General features: G+C 39.9%; 1 protein-coding gene across 2 annotated transcripts in view; it reads left to right on the forward strand.

Annotated features, from left to right (window-relative positions):
• The window catches only part of FAAH2 (fatty acid amide hydrolase 2), a 47,652-nt gene that overhangs the window by 13,190 nt on the left and 11,917 nt on the right, over positions 1 to 22,545 (forward strand). For both annotated transcript variants that reach the window (XM_072125549.1, XM_072125550.1), the window contains exons 5-8: positions 1,092 to 1,227; positions 1,760 to 1,877; positions 7,004 to 7,123; positions 11,487 to 11,586. In XM_072125549.1, coding sequence (XP_071981650.1) covers positions 1,092 to 1,227; positions 1,760 to 1,877; positions 7,004 to 7,123; positions 11,487 to 11,586 — 474 coding nt within the window. The remainder of the gene's footprint in view (positions 1 to 1,091; positions 1,228 to 1,759; positions 1,878 to 7,003; positions 7,124 to 11,486; positions 11,587 to 22,545) is intronic.

A 22,545-nucleotide genomic window follows, 5' to 3' on the forward strand; every position in this document is an offset into this window, starting at 1 on the left:
AAGCAAGTTGCTGAGAGGGAGGACTAGGAATAGTGAACAAGCCCCAGAGACTACAGGACGGTAGCGAGTAAGTGATCTATACCCAAATAGTTGAATAGAGTGGATGCTATGTGTTATACATGGGATAGAGGAGAATAGGGGTTAATAATCACTTGTAGAGAAAAGAGAGAAAAAGCTATTTATCTAGAACTACTGAACACTGGGCTAATAGCGATACACAGACCTGTGTGCTCCTACCGCTCCACCCTACCCCAAACCTTAAAAATTCCCCCTCCCTTGTTGTCTTCCCTTGTCTGTGTGAGAATCAGAGTGAATGGCTGAACAGACACTGCACCCATGTATAGGAAATAGTCTCCTAAGGAGATAAAGAGGTAAAAATTTCAAGTGGCACGGTCCCTCCTCCTTGATATATTTTAAAACAAAAATACTGAGCCAAAATACTAATGTAATATCCTCTTACAAATATTTTAAACTTAAAAAATAAAAGTTAAATTTTAGTTAGCACAAAAAGGGTTAAATTGGCCTTTTGGCATTTTTTTGTTATGCATTGAAATTGAGTTAACCCAGCTACAAACAGGTTCAATTATTTGTCTGAAAGTACTAAGCTTCACACTTACATTGGCTATGAAGGTCCCTCTGCCTGCTTATATCTATACAAGTGCTCATTTAAGTCACGTCTCTATTTCTCCATGTTCTATTTTAATTCCAAATGAAGAAATCTGAGTGTATATTGGTCCAAATCCATAAACCACAACATAGTTAAAAAATGATCTATTTTATTAACAAGTTACATTGGAAACCACACCACACTACAATAACAAAGAATCATAGGCCAGATGTTTCCAAAAAAGTCCATATACACCACATCAAATCACAAACATTTCATACATTTTGCGTGTCGCGCTTCCTCAGGAGGCCTGTGCAAGTGCATGTGGAGATGAAACTTATAACGGCCAATGTACTATGTTCTATTTTGCAGCTAAGGGAATAAATAGTTCAGAAGAAATGCACCATTTATGCTTGCAAATTGAATTTGTGCATGTTAGTATATTTTCCAACTAGTTTTTTTATATTATATTTTTTGTCAACAGGAATTGTCCCCAATGAAGGCCAGTTTCCGAATGCTCATGGCTGTCGAACTGAACTTTTGTGCACTGGTCCTATGTGTAGATACGCAGCAGATCTTCCACTTGTCCTGAAAGTGATGGCTGGAAAAAATGTTGAAAAGTGAGTTAGAGGTACACTTTCACTCCATGGCTTTCTGAATATAATAGAAGGCCTCGATAGCTGTGAGAAAAAGGTACTTTAAGGTATACCAACACATTTCTACTGGTAGTACTTATACACAATGCAGGCTTGTATGAACTACTCTTAAAGGTACAAGGAAAGTCTTATGAAATTATTTAACATGGCAATATCAAGACTGTTTCCCAATTACAGCAAAAAAGAAAGTGATGAAAATATTACTTTGCAACAGTTTGTAAACCTTTACAATGCCGTGATTTGTTTTTTGGATTTTTTTTCTTTTAGGAACACAGTAGCTATTTTCTCTCACATACTTGACTGTACTAATGCTAAATATGTTATTTCCTTTGGAGTCATTTATATGCTTCCCTGCCCATTTTTTTTAAGGGATTTTCTGGGGAAACCTCATTTAATGATCTATCTACTAAATTAAGTTTATGATGATCTTTTGTCCTCTGTATGTATAACTTGAATTTGCTCTTTTAAGAAAAACTTGAATTTATTTATTATTAAGGCTTTCTCTTGAGAAAGAAGTATCTTTGCGCAGTCTGAGGTTTTTCTCCATGGAGAACGATGGGGGTTGCTTATTTGTGTCTCCAGTGGATAAAGAATTGGTCCAAGTACAAAGAAGGGTAAGAAGATTTTTTGGTTAACCAGGCGATAACCATTCTATACATGTGCCTTACTATTTAAGAAACTCTAATTGCTTGGCATTGGAAATTTATGATCCAATAATCAAATGGTGCTATATGGTGATATATGGTTTGTGGAAACCCTAGTATGTGGGGTGTTCTGGGATTTCTTAAAGAAAATCTACCATCAAAATCAAGCATGATAAACCAGGAGCACTTGCTCATTGGGGGAGATTTATCATTAGACAGGCTCCTTGGGACAGTTCTATGTCGGTCTTTGGCTCTCCGCTGCTCATGAGATTCATTACTGGCTTTGGTCCTTTAATAAACGTTCTTGTGCTTTATATGTGTCTGGCATTTTTCTTTCAAAAAGGCGTAAAATGCACCAAAAGTGGCAGCATATACACCAGCAGGGTGCAACTATTTAAAAAAGACGCAAGTCATGAATCTGGCTTTACATGGCGTGGCAGTAGCAGTAGTTCAATGTTTACGCCAGTATAGTGAAGTGGCGGGTGCTGTCCTGTGCAGCTTTTAAACAATGAAAAGTTTCAAAAACCCTCAATGCAACTTTTTTGCAGCTTTTATACGACAAAAAAGTAGAGCAAAACCGATGATAAATCTTCCCCCAAAGATCCAGGCACTGTGACTGTTGTTATCTTGTGTATATGTGCTATCCATTGCCTCCTTCCTTCCAAAATCAACCTTTTTGCTAATGAGCCTGAGGATATTTGACAGTGTTTCCAGAGTCCCTCATTGATGTCAGAACATGCTTCCATCTGCTCTCTCCTCTTCCCTCTGTCTAATTTAGCAGCAGGAAGTGCAGTGGAAGGGGGACCTGCTTTGCTCATTGTAACAAGGAGTAAAAAGACATCACCAAGCAGCTCTGGAAATGCCCCCATAAGCCCCTCAGACTCATTTGCATAATTTTAAAAGTTGATTTTAGAATGAAGGAAGCCATGGATAGCAAATTTAAGAGGATTACCACAGTCACCGTTCCTGAATTTATAACTAAGTGTCCCTGGTTTATCATGAAGGATTTTTATGGTAGATTTTCTTTAAAGCGTACCTGACAACACATTTTTCACAAATACAGCGAGTGGCAGGTTCCTAAAGAGCCCTAGTTACTATCTGACCCCCTTCTTTTAGCTAAATATTGTTACCCTCAGATCCCCACCAAATCATAATTCTAAACTTGCCTGAAGATCAAAGCAGAAAAACTGAGTCAAATGGATAGACGCGCTACATCCAAATAAGAGTGATAATGGTTTTTATTGGTAGTGTTCATCAGGTCAAAAAACTATGTGAATTACATGGCAAGAGACAAAGACGAAAACAAAACATAACATAAGATAATTAGTATAATTAGTAGGGTTAGTATAAAAAACATAATATATGGGCATGATTAGTATAGGTTAAAAATACATATATAGACACGCATACATATAGTTATAATTAATTGAGTGGTTGAGGTTGCATAAATATAAATACATAAATGTATAAATGTAAAATATAGATAAATAAATGAATGAGGATCAGTCCATTAAATTGATAAATGAATAAATGAGGATCAGTCAATTAAACAATTACTGGAGGAATAAAGGAATAAATGGTATGTACAATGATGGAGATGAAGCTGTAGTCTAATTTGGTATATAGTATGTCGTGTGATAGAGGGTACCTGCAGGGGGGGGGATTCTCCTGCCGGGTGAGTGGCAGAATTATGCTGCCTGGTGTCCAGCCTGGAGGAGGATGAAGAAATAGGTGTTATAATATATAATATATGCACATTATATGATTCTATGCATTTCATGTTTTAATGAATGAATTAACTAATTGATTTTTGTATGTTTATTTTTATCTTCTTTCTAGTACTATTTTACTAATTATTTCAACCATTTCATTCCTCATTATTCCACCCCACATGCGCATCTGTTACAGTTAGGCAGCCACATCTGTATGCACTTGTATGCAGTTATGTATATGTATGTGTGTGTATATATATATATATATATATATATATATATATATATATGTGTATATATATGTATGTATGTGTATATTCATTTATTTAATTATTCCTCTAAACCCCTCAAGTATCTCTCTATTCATTCATCCATCTCCTACAATTCTACATAATCATGATTCTATGTATTTCATGTTTTTACTGATTTAATTAATTCATAGTTTTTTTTATAATATTATTATTTATTATTATTATTACTATTTTCATTTTTATCTTCTTCCTATTACCATTTTATTAATTATTTCAGGCATTTCATTCATCATTATTCCACCCTACATGCACATCTGTTACATTTAGGCAGCCATATCTGTTTGCACTTGTAGGCAATTATGTATCTGTATGTATCTTTATTTATTTATTCATTTAATTATTCCTTTAAACACCTCCATTCTAGTATTTTCGATTCATTCTCCTACAATTCTACATAATTATGCATTCACAACACATTCCACATAACGAATTAATCATGGATACATATCATTCCCCCTTAATTGCACATCGCTACACACCATCTCGATATCGCCATTCTTCTCCCCCGTTCCTTCCCCGGGGCCAGCGCACTGCCTCCTGCTCATCTTCCCCCACTGTCAATACCCCCTCCCTTCTCTCCCCTTCCCCTATATACCCCCTTCTAACACCTATTTCTTCATCCTCCTCCAGGCTGGACACCAGGCAGCATAATTTTGCCACTCACCCGGCAGGAGAATTCCCCCCCAATCCCCCCCCCCCCCCCGCAGGTACCCTTTATCACACGACATACTATATACAAAATTAGACTACAGCTTCATCTCCATCATTGTACATACCATTTATTCCTTTATTCCTCTAGTAATTGTTTAATTGACTGATCCTCATTTATTCATTTATTTATTTATGCATCGATTTAATGGACTGATCCTCATTCATTTATTTATTTTTATCAACTCTTTATTTTAATTTTTACAATACCAGAACAATCGTTGCTACACATGTAAGGCAAATATGAGAACCTCAAACAATATAGGGTTCTACACTCACCGGCCACTTTATTAGGTACACCATGCTAGTAACGGGTTGGACCCCCTTTTGCCTTCAGAACTGCCTCAATTCTTCGTGGCATAGATTCAACAAGGTGCTGGAAGCATTCCTCAGAGATTTTGGTCCATATTGACATGATGGCATCACATAGTTGCCGCAAATTTGTCGGCTGCACATCCATGATCCGAATCTCCCGTTCCACCACATCCCAAAGATGCTCTATTGGATTGAGATCTGGTGACTGTGGAGGCCATTTGAGTACAGTGAACTCATTGTCATGTTCAAGAAACCTCTGACCACTGGCATCAACAAGGCATTTCCGCCCACAGAACTGCCGCTCACTGGATGTTTTTTCTTTTTCGGACCATTCTCTGTAAACCCTAGAGATGGTTGTGCGTGAAAATCCCAGTAGATCAGCAGTTTCTGAAATACTCAGACCAGCCCTTCTGGCACCAACAACCATGCCACGTTCAAAGGCACTCAAATCACCTTTCTTCCCCATACTGATGCTCGGTTTGAACTGCAGGAGATTGTCTTGACCATGTCTACATGCCTAAATGCACTGAGTTGCCGCCATGTGACTGGCTGATTAGAAATTAAGTGTTAACGAGCAGTTGGACAGGTGTACCTAATAAAGTGGCCGGTGAGTGTATGGCAATGAAACATAAGAATCAAGATAGAAACACCAATAACTTTCGTCATATATATCAAGTATTCCAAATAAATTAGTAAAATTATGATAACATCTCTAGTCCCGTAGAGTCCAGGTTTTTTCAAATTTTTCACTAGTGTGGCAAAGTACAGCAGTAATATACTCCATCGATCGGAGATCTCTAAGACGTGCGTATAGCTCCATCAACGATGGAGGCGCAGAGCGTCTCCAGTGCAAAGAGATCAAACATTTCGCCGCAGTTACTATATGGAGGAACAACCTGGCACTCGGACCCTCGAGAGATCTAGGATATAAATTGAGCATATAAATTTCAGGGTCCAGTGGGACTTGTACATTGGATGTAGCGCGTCTATCCATTTCACCCCGTTTTTCTGCTTTGATCTGCATATTCTATCTGGACCACGGTCCAGCTCCGGGGCCCGACGCTGCAACTCCACTACATCACCCTTTAAGAAACTCCTCTCCCCTGGTTGTGCACACACTCCTTTGGCGCCTGGCTCAAAAAAAAGTCATGGGGTGTGGCCTAATGTCATGTGACCAGGGTGATATCATCACAGGTCCTTTAGCCTCTTAACATTAGCAAACTGTGCCCCATGCACACCATGGACTACTTCTTCTCTTCATGCAGGCTGCTGTGATTTCATGTGATATGCTTTGCTCCGATTTCACAAGATATATGCTTGGCGTACAGTTTTCTAATGTTAAAAGGCTAAACGACGTGCGATGATGTCTCCCTGGTTACATCACATTACCACTGCATGCCGGAGGATAACAAGGGGGGCTGCTGCATTTAGCCCACAGAGCCACGCCCATCTCGACTCGCTAAAGACATGCTTGGACACCAGGTAAAATTATAAAACTGAATACATGGGAACCTGATAGGAACAATTTTTAGCTAAAAGAAGGGTGTCAGTTAGTTACTAGGGCTCTATGGGAAACTGCCACGAACTGTATTTGTGAATAATGTGGTTCACAGGTTCCCTTTTGAGTGATTTCCTATATTTAGGATGGGTGATCACTATCAGATCTTCAAGTATCTAGAAATCTTGCCAATCCTTTGTTGCGCTGAGTACAGTCACAGACCTGTGAAGAAATGTCACTCTGTCACACACCCTCTTTACAGCTTATTTCCATTAATTTACAGCTGAGCTGCAGTACTAATCACAGCCAATATACAATGTATGGCATTATGCTGTGAAGAAGCAGTTCTAAACGTTGGTCTTGTCAAACAACTAATTGGTAGGGTACCAATTGGCAGACCCCTGCTGTTCACCTTACATGCTCCAATTGCTTGTCACTGGGAATTGTATACAAAAATTGCTGTATTTTACAGAAATATAAAACTTTGTAGATAATATTAGCTTTTTCAATCTTCCTTTAAGAATAACACCTAAAACTGCTATGATTTTGCAGGTGGTCAAACATTTAGAAGATAAACTAGGAGTAAGTGTCCAGGCCATCAACATACACAACCTACGTTACTCTTTCCAGATATGGTCAGCGGCAATGTCTTCTGATGGTGACAAAGAACAGGTAAATACTATTTCCTCTTGTGAGCTCTTGCATGTGTATTTTTACTGAATTCCTTACAGGCCTTACTTAATAATAATAATAATGGGTTCTGTGACAACTCTAAGGTGTCATCATCTACTCACTTATCCTCACTGCCACCACCTATACTTTTCTTATTAAACCTGTCTACATAAATTCCTTTAGAAGAATAAGGTCCATCTACCACCAGGATGAAGGATTGTAAGTCAAGCACACTTGCATGCTGGTCCTCAGACAGGATTTGCTCTTCTTTAAGCTTTTTATGCCCTTGTTTTTAAGAAAAACAGGCTTTAAAAATACTGCAGATGAGCTTGAGGGGCTCCAGGCTCCATTAAGCCCTTTAATAAATGTTCTTATGCTCTACATGTGCCTGGGATTTTTCTTTCAAATAAGCACAAAATGCACAAAAAGGTCTAAGCACATACACCAGCAGGGGGCTGGAGCAACGTTTTTTTTAACAAAAGGCCCAAGTCATGAATCTGGCTTTTCAATGCCTTGCTCTAGCAGTAGTTCTATGTTTACGCCAATATAGTGAAGTGGTTGGAATAGTTCTTTGCGACTTTTGAGCAATGAAAATTAGCAAAAACTCTCTATGTGCATTTTTGGCAATTTTTAGACACCAAAAAAGCTCAGCAAAACCAATAATAACTTTCTCCCATTAGGTTTCAAAGATTTTTTTTTTTAAATCAGATAATTTATTGAAAGTTTTTCTCCCCCCCCCCCCCCCTTTTACAGACCCAACAAGTACAACAATGAGGGAAATATACATTGCAGCAAATACGATCATTGACATGCATCTTCAGTGTTACAAATATACATTACAACCAAGTAATACAATCAAGAGTGGGCCAGACTTTATACTATGTTTTTGCAATGTTTTCAATGCACTCCAACATACACAAATAAATATAACAATATCTGTCCCTCTCTACCCTACCCCAAGCCCCCCCTCCCCTATGAGCCAGCTCCCCCTCCAACACCCTTGTTTCCAATTATTCTGTTTACAAAGGCAACCTCCGTTGCCTATTTCACCAAAGATAGCTGATATTCCAAACTTGCCCTTAAGCGCATCAGGGATGCCGATGGCAAGCCTGGTGTGTCCATCCACTTGCCCCATATCCTTTAAAATTTTGGAATGCAATTCCGTTTTGCGTATGTACTATATTCCAATCGTATAATCGCGTTTAGACGATTTACAAATTCCCTCTCGTCTGGAGGCCGAGGCCTTATCCAGTGAGCAGCTATGACCTTCCTGGCTTGGTATAGGGAGCGCTGAATTGCGATGTTATTTGGTTCTGTCAAGTTATCAACCCTTAAGACCCCTAATAAACATGCCATAGGGCTTGCTTCTATAGCAACGGAGAAGACTTTACACACTATCTCCAAAATAGACTTCCAGAAAATTTCCAGTTCTCTGCAGTCCCACATCATATGAAGTATTCCCGCATCTTCTGTACCACATCTTGGACAATCTAAGGTGGATCTAATTCCTATTCGGTACAACAGTTGGGGGGATTTATAGGCTCTATGCAACAATAGGAGGTGAGACATCCTGCGAGTGGTTTCAAAGATTTAATCCCTTCATGCACTAGGATGTAATATTATGTCCCTGCGGGAAGATACGTTCTATTACGTCCCGTTTCTGGCACCGGCTCGCAAACTGAGTCGGCACCAGAAGCAATGGCTGTCGTCTGTATGTTACAGCTCACACCGCGCGCTAACACTCGTGGCCGGAGCCGGTTCCATTAGCGAGTGTTAACCCGTTACACGCTGAGGTCAAACATGACTGTGTGTAAGGATGTTCCCCCTATGGATCGGACCCCCCTTGTATAAGTTTGTATAGGTAAAAAGAGTTTAAAAAAAAAATGTAAATTTACATCAAAATATATTTCAAAAAAATAAAAATATAAGCCCCTAAAATGTCACTTTCCTATGCAAACACTTAATAAAGTCTAAAAAAAAACAAATTCATGAAAACCCCCCACATATGTTATCGCCATGTGCGTGAATGCCGAAACCTCCCCTCCCCACCAAAAAAACAGTTCCTGACAAAGGCTTCATATATAAGCTGAAACGTTGCAATGTGTTTGGAATAAATCCACATGTTTCTTCTTTCACTACATGGAGTGCTTCTGACTTCTTTGTATCATATAGTTACAAGAGATACTTGGCACTTATTGGCCCTTTTGCCTTCACCCCAAACCATCTCGATTGGGTTCAGGTCTGGTGACTCTGGAGGCCAGGTCATCTGGTGTAGCACCCCATCACTCTCCTTCTTGGTTAACTAGCCCTTATACAGCCAGGAGGTGTGTTTGGGGTCATTGTCCTGTTGAAAAATAAATGATGGTTCAACTAAACGCAAACCGGAGGGAATAGCATGCCGCTGCAAGATGCTATGGTCACCATGCTGGTTCAGTATACCTTCTATTTTGAATAAATCCCCAACGGTGTCCCCAGCAAAGCACCCTCACACCACACACCTCCTCCATGGTGGGAACCAGGCATGTAGAGTCCATTCGTTCACCTTTTCTGCATTGCACAAAGACACGGAGGTTGGAGCCAAAAATCTCAAATTTGAACTCTTTAGACCAAAGCACATTTCCACTGGTCTAATGTCCATTCCTTGTGTTCTTGAGCCCAAAGTCTCTTGTGCTTGTTGCCTGTCCTTAGCAGTGGTTTCCTATCAGCTATTTTACCATTAAGACTGCAGCACACAGTCTCCTCTTACCAGTAGTTGTAGAGATGTGTCTGATGCTAGAACTCTGTGTGTCATTGACCTGGTATCTAATCTGAGTTAATGAACCTGCGATTTCTGAGGCTGGTAACTTAGATGAACGTATCCTCCGCAGCAGAGGTGACTCTTGGTCTTCCTTTCCTGGGGCGGTCCTCATGTGAGACAGTTTCTTTGTAGCGCTTGATGGTTTTTGCAACTGTCTTTGGGGACAGATTCAAAGTTTTACCAATTTTTCAGACTGACTGACCTTAATTTCTTAAACACTCGTTTTTCTTTACTTTGATGCTTTTTTTCTAGCCATAATACAAATTCTAATAGTCTATCCACCTGACTTCTGAATAACACAACTGATGGCCCCAACCCCATTTAAAAGCAAGACATCCCACTTATTAAACCTGACAGGGAACACCTGTGATGTGAAAACCTTTTCTGGTGACTACCTTTTCATCAAGAGAATGCCAAGAGTGTGCGAAGCAGTAATCAAAGCAAAAGGTGGCTACTTTGAAGAACCTAGAATATAGGACATATTTTCAGTCGTTTCCCACTTTTTTGTTAATTCATAGTTTTGATGCCTGCAGTGTGAATCTACAATTTTTATAGTCATTAAAATACAGAATACAGATGGTCCCCTACTTAAGGACACTCTACTTACAGACGACCCCCAGTTAAAGACCGGACCCCTCCGCCCACTGTGACCTGTGGTGAAGCTCTCTGGATGTGTTGCTTTAGTCCCAAGCTGCAATAATCAGCTGTAAGGTGTTTGTAATGAAGCTTTATTGATAGTCCTTGGTCCCATTACAGCAAAAAATTTTGAAACCTATTGTCACTGGGGCAAAAAAAACGTTTTGTCTGGATCTACAATGATAAAATATACAGTTTCGACTTGCATACAAATTAAACTTAAGAACAAACCTATGGACCCTATCTTGTACGTAACTCGGGGACTGCCTGTACTCTTTGAGAAGATGTGTCCAAACTTTTGGTCTGTACCGTGTGTGTATATGTATATATGTGTGTGTAAATAGATATATATATACACATATTACACAAACACATATGTATATAAATATTGTAGTGTTGCAATTTTTTTTTTCCTACGTAGTTGGACATGTCTTTGTGGTGTAGTAGATTACTGTATGATCATTTATTTTTATGAAGGAGAGATCCGGTACTCTGTGCTGTCAACCATGTGTCCTCTCTGCCTTGCTTTGCACTAGATCTCTGTAAAAACATTATTACCAAATCCTGATTGGCTAGGCTGTTTCTGCATGTTCATGTCATTGCCCTCATTGCTTTGGAAGCTCGGCCCACTTCAGGAGAACCTGAGATTTTACAAATAGGACTGATAAATATATGAGGCTATATCTCAGGCTAGGAAGAAACCAGAAGAATGATATTGGAATTGTTGTCAAAATCTGGCTTAAGCTGTTCTGGCTTAAGCTGTTACTTGTTTTGTCAAGTAACTTTACAGTTTCACACTCTTTTATAATGAAAGACCACAATGTAAACCCCCAAGGCAAGTGTTAAAAGGACCTTCATTGGTACAGTAACCAAAACTGAACTTTATTTTATATTTTATAACTATAAATTGTCTTTGGCTTCTACTTTCAGAGCTTTACTGAGTTGATGGCAGATGGAAATTCAATGTGGCCAAGTTTTGAACTTGTAAAATGGATGTTTGGTCTATCAAAGCATACGTTGCCAGCGATCGGTGAGAAGTATTTTTGCATTATTTTGACATTCTCATTTTTCTTCTGCACAAATCTATTTCAAATGGGAATTTTATCAATCTTTTGAAAATGGTTGTTGTGGGATTCAGGGTGTACCAGAACGACCAAATAAAACACCTAGAAACAGAACACTTAGCCAATTTGAACAAAATATCTTTCTTTTATTAACCCCTTCGCGCTCCGCGGCGGATATATCCGCCACGGAGCGCAGTGACTTAGCGCTCAGTGGCGGATATATCCGCCACGGCTCCTATGCCGGCTCGGCTCTGGATCAGAGCCGAACCGGCATCGGGAAACACGGGGTGCCGGCTGTAACTAATAGCCGGCACCCCAGTGTAACACCCGCGATCGGAGTTGTCTCCGATCGCGGGTGCTTAACCCGTTAGATGCCGCGGTCAGCGCGACCGCGGCATCTAACAAGTATCTGGGGGGTCTTTCCCCCACGATCGGCCCCCCCGAACCGTTTTCGGGGGGCGCCGATCGTTGCTATAGTAACTCTGGGGTCCGATCTGGACCCCAGAGTTACTAGCAAGAATTGCCAGTAAGATGGCGTCTGTGACGTCATCTTACTGGCAAAGTGCCAGCCTATGCAAGTGCATAGGCTGACACTGATAATACTCTGCAATACATGAGTATTGCAGAATATTATCATGAAGAAGCAATCAGAAGATTGCTTCTTCATGTCCCATGGTATAAAAGTGAAAAAGTAAAAAAAAAAGTTATTCAATAAAAAAATAAAGTCATAAATCACTAAAAATGCCCCAAACCCCCAAAACATATAAAGAGACATATAACTCAAAAAAAAAGTCTAAATCATAACACAAACCCCACATATATAGTATCACCGCGTCCGTAACAACCCGTAGAATAAAAGTAAATCATTATTGAACCCCCACGATAAACGCCGTAAAAAAAAACTGTTATAAACCCTCCAAAAATTATGATTTTTACCTTTTCAATCCCACAAAAAATGATATAAAATGCGACCAAAAAACCATATGTACTCAGACATGATACTGGTGCAAAGTACAACATGTCCCGCAAAAAATAAGCCATCAACCAGCTCCGTAGCCAAAAACGTAACAAAGTTATGCCACTTGGAAGATGGCAATACAAAAATTATAGATTTTTCCCCACATTAGGGTTTTGTTTGACAAATTTAGTAAAACGTAAGAAAATATATTCATGTCTGGTATCCCCGTAATCGTATCAACCCATAGAATAAAGATAACATGACTATTAGGCTATACGGTGAACACCAAAAAAAAAAAAGTAAAAAATCCAGTACAGAATTGATGCTTTTCTACTCCTGCCCTCAAAAAAAGTTCCTAAATTTTCAACAATAGGTGATACCAACCCCAAAATGGTAACAATGGAAAAAGCATCTCATCCCGCAAAAAAAATGCCGTCACATGGCCCCAATAACGAAAAAGCGAAAATTTTATAGCCTTCAAAAGGGGCCAATGAGGAAACTAAATTCCTGGCAGCTGCAGCGCCCTCCTTCCCTTCTGCGCCTCGCTGTGCCCCCATAAAACAAGTAACGGCCACATGTGGGGGGTCTTTGTACTCAGGAGAAATTGCAGAACAAATTGTATGGTGGGTTTTCTCTTTTTATATTTTGGAAATGTGTAAATTTTGGTGCTAAATGAACGTATAAGGGAACAATATGACCATTCTAAATTTCACCTCCATTTTGATTCAATTACTATGAAGATCTCAAGGGGTTAACAATCTTCGTAAAAGCTGTTTCTGATATCTTGAGGGGTGCAGATTTGAAAATGGGTTGGTTATATAGGGGGTTTTGATGCTAAATATGTAAAATTTCATTCAAAACTGTATTTATCCCCAAAATAGTCAATTCTGAAAATCCGGAAAAGCGATATTCTATTTGCAAGCCGCGTGACATCAAAATAAATTATCCAGATATTTCAGAAATTATGAAAATGTAAAGTAGACAAATGGGAAATGTTATTCAGCAACTTATTTAGCTGGTAAATCGATCTGCCTGAAAACGTGATGATTTAGAATTTCGAAAATGGCAAATTTTTCAAAAAATTCATCACATTTTCTTTTTTTTGTAAATAAACGCAAAACTTATCTGCCAAAATTTACCACTAAAATGAAGTACAACATGTGGGGAAAAAACAATCTCAGAATCGTTTTGATAAGTAACAGTGTTCAAAAGTTATAACCATATAAAGCGAAGCAAGTCAGAATCCAAAAAATCGGGCTGAGCCTTAAGCTGTAAAATGGCTGCGTCCTTAAGGGGTTAAACACTCAAGGAGGTGTACACAAGACAATGAACAAATCAGTAAAATTGTTTTCACAAATAGATTGAAATGGGTAGATGAGGATATCACATTAAAACCTAAAATTCATGGGGCGGGGGTATAGATATACATATTTTTAATAGGAGTTCACATAATCAAATGCTAAGTGCAAGGTTTGTGTGCAAAGAGCTGCATTAAAGTGCAAAATGCTTCAGTACTAGTCTAATGACAATAATCAGCACACAAGGTTATACAACTATATGAGTTTAGTGACGTGACAACATACCCATAGTCATGATGTATCTCCCGTCCACAATGAACAAAGTTCCCCGACGCGCGTTTCGGCGCTAGCCTTCGTCTGGGGGTAGTATCACTTTGGCTGCACTAGATTTTGATGTGTCATCCCAGTGACTATCAATCAATCCAGGCATATTGTTGGCGTGCGTGATCCGGAAGTAAACCTCCTACGGGGGATCTTTGGTACTGTTAGATTATGTCCAAAGCAATTATATTTGTCACTACCATGGGATATTTTGATATCATATATATTCACTTGCTGGTTTTATATTGAAATACTTTAAAATGTTTTTTTATTGATGTTCATGTCAAGTTGTGATTTGAGCACAAAATATGTTTTTTTAATATATGTCACTAATCCAACACTTATCCCCACAGACTTCCCCAGCACAGGTGAATAGCACTCACATATACATGATATGGAGCACTTATCACTTTTTGCACTGGCACTTTGCATGTTTTTATTTGCACTATGATTTGCACTAGTCTAGCACCTTAATTTAATCCCCCCCTCCTCCCCTTCCTTCACTTTCAGGGATATGTCTGGTCATTGACTCAGGTTACCATTTCGGTATCTTAATTCTAAAGGAGAAACAATAATAGGTCCGATAAGTTAATCAGTTTTTGGAGGAACAAGATATGCATTATCCTTTTTTAGATTTATCATCTGTTAAGAAATATATAGATATGCCATCTTTATTTCTCACAGATAAAGTGAAAAGAAATTTTTACAATGTTTAGTGCACATGAAAGGATGGACACCTGTAATACTGCAATTCTGTCTATTTTTATGTTTGCTTGCATTCTGCATCTATATTTTTGATCTGTTTCTGTTGAATAATTTCCTGATGTTAACTATATGCTCTTATGATATCCGTCCCACCTGCCTATACACTCCGATCATCTGACTATACAAATACCTGATTGGGCAGACATGGATGCTATAAAATAAAAGCCTCTAAATTACCGTTCACTCAAATCCTGGACTATGTGCGTGCGGATGCGGCGGGGCCCTCCCCCTGGTTCCGTCATCTTGGTCCCGGTCACGTGTCACTCGATGACGTTTGCGTCACGTGACGGGCCGGATGCGCACTGGAGGAGGGTGACTTCCGGATCACGTACGCCAACAATATGCCTGGATTGATTGATAGTCCCTGTCAGGTGAGGAAGCAATCATGCTATTGGTGGGATGACTCATAAAAACCTAGTGCAGCCAAAGTGATACTACCCCCAGATGAAGGCTAGCACCGAAACGCGCGTCGGGGAACTTTGTTCATTGTGGACGGGAGATAGATCATCACTATGGGTATGTTGTCACGTCACTAAACTCATATAGTTGTATAACCTTGTGTGCTGTGGGTTGCATTATTGTCATTAGACTAGTACTGCAGCATTTTGCACTTTAATGCAGCTCTTTGCACACAAACCTTGCAATTAGCATTTGATTATCTATACCCCCGCCCCATGAATTTTATGTTTTAATGTGATATCTACCCATTTCAATCTATTTGTGAAAACGTTTTACTGATTTGTGCATTGTCTTGTGTAAACTGAGTGTTTAATAAAAGAAAGATATTTTGATGAAATTGGCCAAGTATTCTGTTTCTAGGTGTTTAATCTCTTATAGCCAATTGCATGATTTGACCTCATGTAAAAGGGGGTTTTGACAACGTTTAGTATGTCATGAATGAATGGTAATACTCCCTTAATGTATGTAGCCCGTTTGTCGGCAGAACTACCAAATAACAGACATAAAGTACTCACAAAAAGTTAGGGATATTTGGCTTGTGGATGAAATTTAGGGATGGACCTAGACTGCACTCTTACACTTAGAGGTGATTGTTTTGAGACCATCTAGACTTTTGAATGAACATGTGAAAGAGTCACAAAAAGGTGTAGAAGCGTGTGTCCTTTGGCCACATCCCACACTGACCACTTCATTGTGAACAATACCCTGGAGAACCAGATGATTAATACCACACAATGCATAAGCCTCTGTTGTCACCTGGTGGTGGCGTTAACAGTGTGGGCAGGTGTGTCTAGTCAAAACTTAACTGCCCTACACTATGTGAATGGTACAGTAACAAGCCTGTTATCCATTAATCCATTCATTGTACCTAGATAGGGTGGCCTGTACTTTCTCCTGACTTCAATCCCATTAAAAACCCATGGGAAAACCTATTGCTCCCTATGGGAGCAACCTGGGCAGGCTGTATGCTACAGGGGCTGGGCAGGCTGTATGCTACAGGGGCTGGGCAGGCTGTATGCTACAGGGGCTGGGCAGGCTGTATGCTGAGAGGCTGTGACCAATGCATCTCCCACCCTCGGCTTATACTCGAGTCAATAGGTTTTCCCATTTTTTTTGTGTTGAAATCAGGGGTTTCGGCTTCGGCTTATACTCCAGTATATATGGTAGTTAGTATTGTTCTGGGGAGAAAATTCAATAAAAATACAGTTTTAGATTAAAAAAATTAAAAAGAGGTCCCAATACTGACCCCTGTGGCATCCCACTGATAACTTCCACCCAATCCGAGAATTTGCCATGTGCCAACCCAAATACACAGATTATGGGGCACCTTATCAAATGCCTTGGAGAAGTCCAGAAACAACCACAGCTTCCACCAGGTCCCGTCTACAACTTGCCTACTCATAGAAGCCAAACAGATTATTCTGACAGGACAGGTCCCTCATAAACCCATGCTGGTGCTGGGTTATACTGTAAGGTTATGGTCAGTGAACTACTTCAGGATAGCATCTCTTACAAACCTCTCACATATTTTCCCCACAACCAAAGTTAAACGCTCAGTTCTATAGTTTACAGGATCGCTTTTTAATTCCTTTTTTTATATTGGCACCAAATATGCTATGTACCAGTTCTGTGGAATTAATGAATCTTTAAATATAAAAATAATTCACGCTAACATAATTCATGAAGTACCCAGGATTGTATGCCATCTGGGCCCAGTGATTTTTTTTTTTTCTATTTTGGTGGTTTTGAGGCTGCATCGCACTTTTCCTGGGTTAAATTGTTGCCATTTAATAAAGAATTTACATTCTACATCCTCATGTTTTCCACCATGGGATTTTCCTGCTTACGACCATTAATAAGGCGTCATTTAATAGATCGTTTCCTCATCGCCCTCCACCATGACCATCAGGTAATACCTCAAAGAGGCCACATTCTTTGTAGTTTCTTATCGTTTGTATATTTGCAAAATAATTTGGGGAATTTTTTTATGGTCAACAAAGCAAAGTTTGTTAAACAGAACATTAAATACAGAAATAAAATGACAGTTGCAATATGAAATACCTATGCATAGAAGTAAGGCTGCATTCACATCGGCGCCAGGGAGAGGAGGAGGGGCAGAGTGCCACTCGCCCCCGCCCCTCTCCATAGCTTAACATAGAGCCCGGCATGTCCTATCTTTCTACGGGTTACGGAGCTGTACGCCGCCACACATGTGGGCAGACCCACTCCCCCATTCGGTTTAGGCCTGGATAGGGTGGATAACACTAAGCGATGCCAGGACAATGCCCATACAACTTTGTAGCCATGGAGCAGAGCCGTCTCAGAAAGAACCAGGTAAAAGCACTGGAAGGGCTTAAAAGAAGTATAGGATCTTAGGCAAAATGTCCATCTTTAGGACATTCACCCTGCCCATCCCTGACTGGGCGAGCTTAGTAGCAATACCAAACACCATTATGAAATGTTGAGCCAATTGTCTATTACCTAATTGGTTGGCTTCTTGACTCTGAAATCTATGGCGCTTGACACCTTAGAAATTTCGGAGAATGCTGATCATAGATTCATTGAAATCTATGAATTATGACAAGTGTAGTTTTGACTTGTCATCATTTCTCTGTCACTGATTCTGTCACCACTGCCTGTTGTAGCAGCTCACAAGGATTCCATCCCAGCCTTTATCTACTCAAGTCATACATTTATCATTATAAAATCATCTTTTCTTTATTATGTAAATAAGACTGGTCACATGGTGACTCCTGTTCCCCCTCCTCTCTCCTCTCCCTGCTCATGTCTATGTGTAATGAATAGTAAAGCATTGCTAGTGCCTGTGCTTTATCTGCTGACATGCTCTCCCTCCGAATACACATGTGAGACACAGACATCAGCTACACAAGTACCTGACATGTTCTGTTATAACATGGCTGCCTGGAGCTTTAGTATCTCTCCTATACACACACAGGCTGCAGGGGCGTGGCCACCAGCACCAGGAAGTACATCATTATACAGCCTCACATCATTATACAGGCTGTCAGTCATGCACTGGGGGTTGTGGCTGTGCCTCCCACTCATGAATAAGCTGGACAGCTTGAATATGATAATGACTCATTGGACATCTCACAGGTCATTTGCATACAGCTTTAGGACCTCATTGCTTAAGTTTACAGGCATGTAGAGGGACAATGAAGGGATAGAGGCAATGCTCTCTAATGACAGTTTATGAAAATATATTTAGTTTAGGGGGTTAATTTGCCTGACGGGTTCTCTTTAAGGATATGAGATACATACACACACGCACAAAAGGTTGCCACAAAGTCTATATTACTTAACCATTTCTATTGATGGGACAGAGCACACACAAAGGGGGTAGAGGAAACATTTATATAAATATCTTATAAGGTAAAAGAGGTTTGCCCTCCACATTTAGCTGTGGGAGAGGGGGCATTATAACCCATAACTCAAAACATAAATGTACAAAAAATCTTAAAGAATGGAAACAATGCATAATGTTTGCTATTTGAACTGATATGTATAAGATGAACTGTTAAAATATTACTTTTTTGAACTCATTTTATTAAGAGTGTACAACAAATACATGAATAAAAATGGAAATCAAGAAATAATACAGTGCTACACTTGAAATAGACATACATCTGGACAATACATAGGCTGTGGAGTGAACACAATAAATAAATGAGGATATCAGTTTGCAGCCTCCTTTTGCAGTCCCCTCCATCCTCTCATATCTCTGGTTAACCCTGCAGCGCCCGGAGTTGAGAGACAAAGGAATTCACAGAGTATAAGGTAACTGGGGAATCACACCAGGTTTATTTATCTGAACAACTCCTGCTTCTATATATCAAGTTGTTCAAAGGGAGAACAGAGTTTGCTAGCTTCTTCCACATTGAGAGGAAAGGTGGACGCTGAGCCTTGCAGCACAAAGCCATGGCCTTGCTGTCAGGATAAAGAGCTTCCCTAAGACAAGAAATCACATCAACGCCATGTGCATATAAGACCTTCTAGCAGACATATCTCAGGAGTTAATGGGGCCGGGATACCTACAACAGTAGATAGAAAAGATACCATATCTTGCCAAAATGATAAAATTATCAGACCCATCCAAACCATTTGCCAAAAGCCAGCATATTTTGATGTGTCATTATAGTATTTGTCAGGTTAGGAATAAATGGTCTTCATTTCTCCAAGGTTGAGGAAAGGGTATTAGGTATGAGTATATTGTGGATGAAAGGCCACGTGGACCTTGGTTAACCCCTTAAGGACGCAGCCTGTTTGCAGGTTAAGGCTCGCAACTTTTTTTTGAAATTTGACCAGTGTCTCTTCCTGTGGTAATAACTTTTCAACGCTTTAAGATATCTCTGTGATTTTGAGATTGTTTTCTCGTGAGACATTGTAGTTTATGTTAGTAGTGTCATTTCGGTGATCCGTTCCTTTTTTGGGGGGTAAAAATTCAAAAATTTAGGAAAAATTTGAAAAAAATGACTATTTTCAAAGTTTCAAATGTTATACTTTTTAGACAAAAAGTGATACCACAAATTTTTTTTGATAGAAACCTTTTGCCATTGGTCTTCTTTTTATATCCATTATTTGTTTTAAGTTTCCATTTTTTTTATGGATGTGAGAAGGTTTGAAGTTTTAGTAGCAACTTCTCAGATTTTCTTGAAATTTGAAAAATGCGAACTTTTTGGTGATCAATTCAGTTTGGAAGTGCTCTATAAAGGCTTATGTACTATATACCCCCACAAGTAACACCATTTTATGAACCTAACATCTCAACCTATTCAAATCAGCATTTAAGAAGTCTGTTAACCCTTTAATTATTTTTCCGGAAGCATATGGAGTGGAAATTTTGAAATTTCAATTTTGGATTTCAATCTTTCCAATTTAGCCCTAAAATGGATACATTCAGAAGGAATTTGAGGTAAATATATATTCCTAATTTCTTGCCCTGCTTCTTCCGAGTACGGCGATACCAGACATGTGGATGTCAGCTGCTGTTTCCCCGCACAGCGATGTCCAGAACAGAGTTAGCGATACTGGGAATTTGGAAAGCCAATTTGGCTGCAAATATTTTGTGGTGCCACAGTGTAATTGAAGAGCCCCTGAAGTAAAAGTACAATAGAAAACCCCCCAAAATGTCACCATTTCGGAAACTAGACCCCTCAAAGAATTTATCGGTGGTTGTGGTGAGCATTTTAACCCCCGACACGCTGGTCAAAATTTAATGCAAAGTAAATGGTGCAGAGTAAAAATTGCGTTTTTATCTCAAAAATGTCATTTTAGTGCCTCATATACTGTGCCCAACCCATGCCACTTTAGACAAACACCCCAAAAATCATTCTGCGGGTTGTCCCGAGTACGGCAATACCACACATGTGCCAATAATTTACAGGCTGGGCACACAGAAGGGATGAGAACGGAAGGAGTGAAATTTTGATTTTCCAGCTCCGTTTTCACACGTTTGGATTTGGAGTGCCATGTCATGTTGGCAGGGCCCGTGAGGTGCCAGTGCAATAGAAACCCCCAATAAATGATACCATTACGGAAACTAGACCCCTCAAAGAATTTATCGGTGGTTGTGGTGAGCATTTTAACCCCCGACACGCTGGTCAAAATTTAATGCAAAGTAAATGGTGCAGAGTAAAAATTGCGTTTTTACCTCAAAAATGTCATTTTAGTGCCTCATATACTGTGCCCAACCCATGCCACTTCAGACAAACACCCCAAAAATCATTCTGCGGGTTGTCCCGAGTACGGCAATACCACACATGTGCCAATAATTTACAGGCTGGGCACACAGAAGGGATGAGAACGGAAGGAGTGAAATTTTGATTTTCCAGCTCCGTTTTCACACGTTTGGATTTGGAGTGCCATGTCATGTTGGCAGGGCCCGTGAGGTGCCAGTGCAATAGAAACCCCCAATAAATGATACCATTACGGAAACAAGACCCCTCAAAGAATTTATCGGTGGTTGTGCTGAGCATTTTAACCCCCGACACGCTGGTCAAAATTGAATGCAGAGTAAATGGTGCAGAGTAAAAATTGCGTTTTTATCTCAAAAATGTCATTTTAGTGCCTCATATACTGTGCCCAACCCATGCCACTTTAGACAAACAACCCAAAAATCATTCTGCGGGTTGTCCCGAGTACAGCAATACCACACATGTGCCAATAATTTACAGACTGGGCACACAGTAGGGATGAGAACGGAAGGAGTGAAATTTTGATTTTCCAGCTTCGTTTTCACACGGTTGGATTTAGAGTGCCATGTCATGTTGGCAGGGCCTGTGAGGTGCCAGTGCAATAGAAACCCCCAATAAATGATACCATTACGGAAACTAGACCCCTCAAAGAATTTATCGGTGGTTGTGGTGAGCATTTTAACCCCCGACACACTGGTCAAAATTTAATGCAAAGTAAATGGTGCAGAGTAAAAATTGCGTTTTTATCTCAAAAATGTCATTTTAGTGCCTCATATACTGTGCCCAACCCATGCCACTTTAGACAAACACCCCAAAAATCATTCTGCGGGTTGTCCCGAGTACAGCAATACCACACATGTGCCAATAATTTACAGACTGGGCACACAGTAGGGATGAGAACGGAAGGAGTGAAATTTTGATTTTCCAGCTCCGTTTTCACACGTTTGGATTTAGAGTGCCATGTCATGTTGGCAGGGCCTGTGAGGTGCCAGTGCAATAGAAACCCCCAATAAATGATACCATTACGGAAACTAGACCCCTCAAAGAATTTATCGGTGGTTGTGGTGAGCATTTTAACCCCCGACACGCTGGCCAAAATTGAATGCAAAGTAAAGGGTGCAGAGTAAAAATTGTGTTTTTATCTCAAAAATGTCATTTTAGTGCCTCGTGTACTGTGCCCAACCCATGCCACTTTAGACAAACACCCCAAAAATCATTCTGCGGGTTGTCCCGAGTACGGAAATACCACACATGTGCCAATAATTTACAGGCTGGGCACACGGCAGGGGTCAGGAAGAAAGAAGCACAATTTTGGTTTTCAAGCTTCGTTTTCACTAGATTGGTAATGGGGGGTACCCCTGAGGTACCAGTACAATAGAAACCCCCAAGTAGTGAACCCATTTTGGAAAG

This window comes from Engystomops pustulosus, chromosome 9, assembly GCF_040894005.1.
Source record: "Engystomops pustulosus chromosome 9, aEngPut4.maternal, whole genome shotgun sequence".
Lineage (NCBI taxonomy): Eukaryota > Metazoa > Chordata > Amphibia > Anura > Leptodactylidae > Engystomops > Engystomops pustulosus.